General features: G+C 54.0%; 1 protein-coding gene across 1 annotated transcript; it reads right to left on the reverse strand.

Annotated features, from left to right (window-relative positions):
• Positions 1-489: 489 nt before the first annotated feature.
• Positions 490-4282, reverse strand: LOC136154514 (uncharacterized protein CXorf49 homolog). Its single transcript, XM_065916777.1, has 5 exons — positions 2984-4282; positions 1839-1904; positions 1587-1647; positions 664-698; positions 490-552 (listed from the first exon to the last, which is right to left on the reverse strand). Exons 1-5 carry the CDS (start codon positions 4280-4282, stop codon positions 490-492), a joined length of 1524 nt encoding a protein of 507 aa, XP_065772849.1.
• Positions 4283-6362: the final 2080 nt, after the last annotated feature.

Consider the following 6362-nt stretch of genomic DNA (forward strand, 5'->3'; position numbering starts at 1 on the left):
TAAGCAGGACAATGAGTGCAGTGAGGGAAGGGTGAAAGACTGGAGCTCTGTAAGGGGGTCATGAGTTCCTTCCGACAGGTAAGCAGAGTGGCAGCAATGAATGGAAACTGCTAAACCCCAGAGGAGGGTGTTTAGAGAAATAGAAAGGGCCTTCAGGCAAAAGGGAGGACGTGCCAATGTGGCCAGAGGCCACACAGAACACAGACTGGGGGCGCTCCGCTGGTCTGATGGCCTGGATGGTAGCAGAGGCTGACCCAGAGATCCCAACACTAATTCCAGAGGTACTGTTCTGGAAAATGTTCTGATGTGGAACAGCTCCCCACCAGGCCTCGTCCCACTCCCTTAACCCCTACCCCCCAGAGACAGGGCAGAACACAGAACATGAGAAGTCCTTTAATCAAACACTGCTGTGACACTGGGGCAGAGAGGGGGCAAAACAAAGGGCAGAGGATGCCCTGGTGGAGGCAGAACAAGAGGCAACAAGCTTGGCTATAGCTCGCCGGCCTTGGAGGTTAACCGCTGCTCCTCTTGCAGGAAGATACTGGACTCAACCTGTAAAACAGCAGAATCAGGGAAGAGCCTCAAGCCAGGGCCAGCCCACAGCCTTGCTCAAGAGCCAACGTTGTGGGAAGGGGCATGCAGTGTGTAACACTCACTTCAAACGATCTGGAACTTGTCAGCCAGGTACCGCTTGGAGGCTGCAACAGGGAGAGGCATAAACAGGTGCTCCAGACAGATGGAATAGAAGCCTGTGCCCCTGTCCCCGTGGGGAACCACCTAGCCCTGCAACCTGAAACACACATACCCCCAAGCACGATGCAAAGAGCTCTGGGCCTGATCACTACCCACTACCGGAATTAAATGTGGAGCCATTTCCTAAAAGGAGACGTAATGTGTCAAGAGCTCTCAAGCTCCGGGCCATGCCCAAACCATTCAAAAACTGTCTCGCAAACAATCCAACAAGACCCTTAGAGACCACAACAGATCAACAAGGCGTCTCTACAAGTCCTATCAGGAGCTGTCTAGGACTCGTCTGGCTGGCAGAGTATGCACGCAGTCCACACAGTACTTTGCTACTTGTCCGCACGCCCAGCTGAACATGCACCACATGCTCCAGGGACAGGTTTCATAGGTTCTCCTCCCCACAGGAATGCTGATCCCTATAAGCACCCCTGCACCTGCAGCCCACCCCACCACAAGGGCCCACCCTGCTTCTGCACTAAGAACCCGCTGCTCTCTGTCCCTGGTTCCTCATACCAAGTTGCTCCTTAAGGTCGTCTATTTCTCTCTGTAGCACCAGACACTAGGCCAGCAGACACAGGAGGAAGAGAAATGGTTAGTATACACCCGCCTCCCCTCTCCTCCTCCTCTCCTCTTCCCCGGGCCCTCCATCCCAAAGCCAGGTGTCTAGACTGGCAAGGGAAAAACTTTCCTCCGGGGAAAGGAGGTGGGCTCCCTCCCTGGGGTTCGGGATGGGGGTGAGGGGGGCCCACACATGTCAGTTGAACTTGGACCCAGATCCCACCATGGGGTTTGGGTGTGCATTTCCAGGAGCCAGAAGAAGTATTACCCAAAGACACCTCTACCTTCCGGGTAGCTGCTGCTGTCTTTTCGGTCTTGGGGGATGGTCAGTTGGTTCCTGGTCACCTGAGAGGGAAAGGACACACAATCCAGCTTCCCAGGTTCCCAGTGAGGTGGAAAGGGCCAGGTCGGGTCTAACCTGAGGTGAGGCCATACCACCCTCTGCTAGCATCAAGCCTCCCCTGCTCTGCCCAGCAGGCAGTCCAAATCTTCTCTCTGGGCCTGCCCCTCCTTTTCCTTAGGGGCAGCCATTTCACCACGATGGTCAGCAAAGACTCTGGTTCTGGGTTCGAGCCTCCCAGAGCGGCAGCCACAGCCAGCACCTGGGAGAGCAATGTGGGCAAACAGCACTTCACGGAAAAGGCTATTAGCCTGCAGGTCTACGCCCAGACTAACTGTTGGGGCACTGCCACCGATCACCCCTGCCAAACAAATCCCACACAGAAGGTGAGGGGGCCAGGTCCAGCCCTGTTGACACCCTGTTTCCCATGGGAGAAGCGGCCTGAGAGCAAGGCTGAGCCCCCAGAAGAGAGAGAGAGAGTCAGAGACAGAGGTTTCTGCCCTCACCCCTGGCCTCCTCCCCACATATCAAAAACCCAGGACACTCACCTGAGGGGCCAGGCCCTCTGGGCATGACTCCTCCCTTGTTACTGGCCACGGGCTCTGAGTTTCCTGAATCCCGTGCCCCTCTGATGTAGAGGTTGGCGCTGCTGTGTTCTCCATGATGCATCCATGGACAAGATGGCCCTGGCCTGTCAGTGGTCAGCTAAAAACAAAAATTTCTCACTAATCTGGAGTAAGGGTGTGTGTGTGTGCACACGAGCGTGTGTGTACCAGTGCATTTATATATCTGTGTCAGTGTGTGTGAGAGCTCGAGTGATTCAAGACAGAGCTGAGGCAGGGAATTGGAAAGAGAATTGAAAGGCTGATCACTTTAGCAAATTCTCTCTCAGTCAGCCCCAGGCCAGTAGGCAGAGCTGAGCTGGGGTCAACAGTTTGGCACTGAGAAACCTGGGCACCCTGCAAGGAAGGTTTGGGGAAGAGCTAGGAAGTAGGAAGCAGGAAAGTGATGCGTCTAAACACCGAAGCTCTGTGAAGCTTTTAAGGGGTCCCCTCAAATCAATTCGGCTATCAGCTCTCCCTTCTACTCCAGCCCCAGCCTCGTGGAGGAGGCTGGAAACAGGCCAAGGGTGGAGAACCGAGCCCAGCACACCCAAAGTGCTACCTTAACGTTTGTCCCTAGTAAAAGGATCCCAATCTGTCATCCTAATGACCCAGTGACCGAGGGCCACCCAATGACGACCCCTGAGGAATGGAGAGAGGGACAAGGGGTGAAGACCTGTGCCGTGGGGAGGGTGGGAGGGGGAAGAGTGGGGAGAGAGGAGGGGTCTGGCCTACTCACTTGGCCCTTTGGGAATGGGTCTCTATTTGGGTCGTTGTCTTCTCCCGACACCGCCATTGCTGCCACCAACTCCTGGGCTCGCCTAGCCACGGATTTCTTCCCAGCACCGGTGTGCTTGAACTCTTTGACTCCCGAAGGGACCAAGGCCTCCTTCTTGGACCTCCCGAGCAGCGGGATGCCGGAGATTGGGGGGAAGGTGGCCGGTTCCAGGGGAGTGGCCGAGACTCCCTGCCCCCAGGAAGGGAAGGTTCTCTCCATGGCAGGTTTGGAGATGCCCCCAAGGGATTTCTTCTCCTGGACCCCCTTCCTACTAGGAGTGGGCCACGGCCCACTGCCTGTAGCGGCAGCTGCAGCAGCTGATACTACTGCCACTCCCGGGTAGCTGGACAGGCTGTTCCCCTTCCCCCAGAGCACGCTCTGCACTTTCTTAGGGGTAGAGATATCCTCCTGCTCTGCACCGTCCTGCCTTTCCACAACTGAAATTAATCCTTGCGGAGCCGAGGACAGGCAAGTGCCTGGCACGTTAAGGAGATTCTCCTTGCCTTGGACATTCGCGCGTCTGGGTGTGTTCCCAGGATCCTCAGGGCTCTTGAGCTTGACCCGGCCTCCGTCTTTGGGAGAAATGCTCACCCTCATCAACTCTATCTCACTAAACTCCTCAGAGGACTCGGGGTCAGACAGCAGCCCGGCTGGATTTTCTGAGGGAGGCCACTGGTGATCCACAGCCACGTTCAACCTACTCTTAGTGCCTCTTTTAGGGTTCCCCCAGGCCCGGCCCGCCTTGGGCCTGCCGACCCCGTTAGGGCCAGCCTCAGCCTGTGCCGCTTCCCCACACTTATGGGCGGCACCGCCTCGATGGCAAGGACGTTCCTCGAGGTCCCACAAGTCAGAAACCTCGCCGACCGCGTAGCTCTCCTGGGGCAGGTATCTGCTGATGCCCAGCACGTTCAGGTAGGCCATCTGCTGCAGGATGGCCGCCATTGACTCGTCAGCCAGCTGCAGGGCATCGCCCTGGTCGTCGGCCGGGAAGCCAGACCGGCCTTCGCGGCCCCACAGCACCGGCCCTCCCGCTTCCAGCAGTTCCCGCTCTGACTCAAAGTCCTCAGGGTCTGGGAAGCCACCCCCGCCCTCACCCTCGCTGCTTCCAGTTGCCCCCGGCTCAGGGCCAGGGCTGGGGCCGAGGCCGGGGCCGGGTCCCTGCAGGGCTGTGAAGCTGGCCTCAAGGCCGCTGGTCCGCTCCCCACAGTCTGAGCCAAAACCCGCTTCCGAAACAGACACCTCATCATCTGGGGAGCTCATGTCGTGAGATGGATTGCTGCCAGATCTGGGGCGGTGATGATTTATCTGGGTCGCGGTGGCGGCGGTTCGGGCAGGTAAGGCGGGCGGTGTCTGGAGTGCGCAGTCAAGCACCAGCCGCACCACACGCAGGAGATGGCCGCAAATAACGCGAGGCTTTCAGCGCGCCAGAGCTGCCGCCTCCTCATTGGTCCGCTTCCTGCCAACCAGCATGCGCCTTGTTTGGCCGTCCCCGCGAGGTGTAACCAATGGGGTCGAGGGCCTCCGCTGGTTTGCTGCCCAGCCCAAGGGCCATCCCGGCAGTTTGGAGTTGGTGGGTGAAGGTGATCCTGCGAGTATACCTCTGTCAAGCCTCTCGTCCCACCTCCTCCTGTCCCACCTCCCCTTTACGCTTAGAGTCACATCCCTGAGCCCTGACTGTGTACAAAATGGGTGGAGCGGGAGGCAGGAGGGTACTGAGGGCGCTGGTCTCTGGGAGGTGAGGATGAAACGTCAGGATGGAGGCGCTGGACGCCTAGCACGTGCTGAAAGCACTTGCCAGCCTCCCTTCCACCACAAGTCTTATGACCCAATGGGAGAGTGGGCAGAGGAATCCCGCACTCAGTGATGAGTGGTCGGCGTACTTCTCCCTAAGTGGCCAGAGGACAAAGGGATCGTAGTTTTGTTCTGTAACATCTCTGCCTCAACTGCTCCATCAAACGTTCTTGGCAGTCAGATTTGAGGGACAGACTGGGGTTGACCTTGCTCCCTCAGCTCTTTTTCCAATCTGAGGCAATTGAAAGAAGAGAGAATCTCAGTGTCCATTTACACTTGCAAAGGTGCTCACCACTGCTGATTCTTGAGATGTAAACTAAAACAACTAATCAGGTTTCACACACTAGGAAGACAACCTTCCAAGAGCTTAACCATTCTGAGAGTGGGAGAAGTTAGGAGCAAACCTCTGTGAGGTAGGTGCAAGAAATCTATTTGGGAGGTAATTAGGCAGAATCTCTTAAAATCAACTTATACAGCAGGACCCAGTGCCTGGCACTCTTCTAAGTGCCATACATAAGTAGAAATGCTTCCTTGTGACACTCCTAGGACTATAGTACCAGGGATTACCAGCCTCTTACGGGGGAGGAAACAGGTACTGAGAGGTTCAGTCACTGAACCAAGGTCATTTGGCCTGTGTGGATCAGTGGTAGCATTAAAACCAAGCAATCTCACTCCAGAGCCCTTGCTTTGATCCAAAGATCTTAAAACTTAAAAAAAAAAAAAAAAAAAAAAAAAGGCCCCTTTTATTCTCTTCCAGCAAGTCTGCTACCTGGCACACCCTCTGTAAGTGAGGGTGTATTTCTAAAATCTCTATTTTACGCCATTGTTCTATTTGTTAAATGGCAGTGCTACACAGTTTTGATTACTGTAATTTTGTAATATTTTGAAATCAGAAAGTGTGAGTTCTCTACTTTTTTCTTTTTCCAAATTGCTTTGCCTATTAAAGATCTCTTTAGATTCTATTTAGATTTTAGGATGAAGTTTTCTTTTTCTGTAAAATATGCCACTGGGATTTTGATAGGGTTTGCAGTGTGTAGATCAGTCTGAGTAGAGTGTTAGAAGAACAGGTCCAATGGAGTGTGTGTGTGTTTGTGTGTGGAAAAGAATTGACTCATTCAATTATACAGGCTGGTAAGTCCCAAGATCTAGAGGGTGAGTTGGGTAGCTGGAGACCCAGAAGAGCCAGTGGTTTAGCTCTAGTCCAGGTTAGAAGGCCTAAGAACCAAACCAATAGAGCTGATATTTCATTTTGAGTCTAAAGTCAGTAAAAGTAGCTGATGTCCCAGTCCTAAGGCTTTCACACAGGAGGAATTCTCTTACATGAGGAAAGTTTGCCTTTTTTGCTTTATTGAGACTATCAACTGATTAGGTAAAGCCCACCCACATTATCTGCAGGGAGGGGGATTTGTTTTATCCAGTTTACCGATTTAGATGTTAATCTCATGGAAAAGCACCCTACAGAAGCACCCAGAATAATGTTTGACTAAATATCTAGGTACTCTGGACCAGTCAAGATGACACATAAAATTAACCATCTCAGATAGTGTGG

Source organism: Muntiacus reevesi, chromosome X (genome assembly GCF_963930625.1).
Source record: "Muntiacus reevesi chromosome X, mMunRee1.1, whole genome shotgun sequence".
Taxonomy (NCBI): Eukaryota; Metazoa; Chordata; class Mammalia; order Artiodactyla; family Cervidae; genus Muntiacus; species Muntiacus reevesi.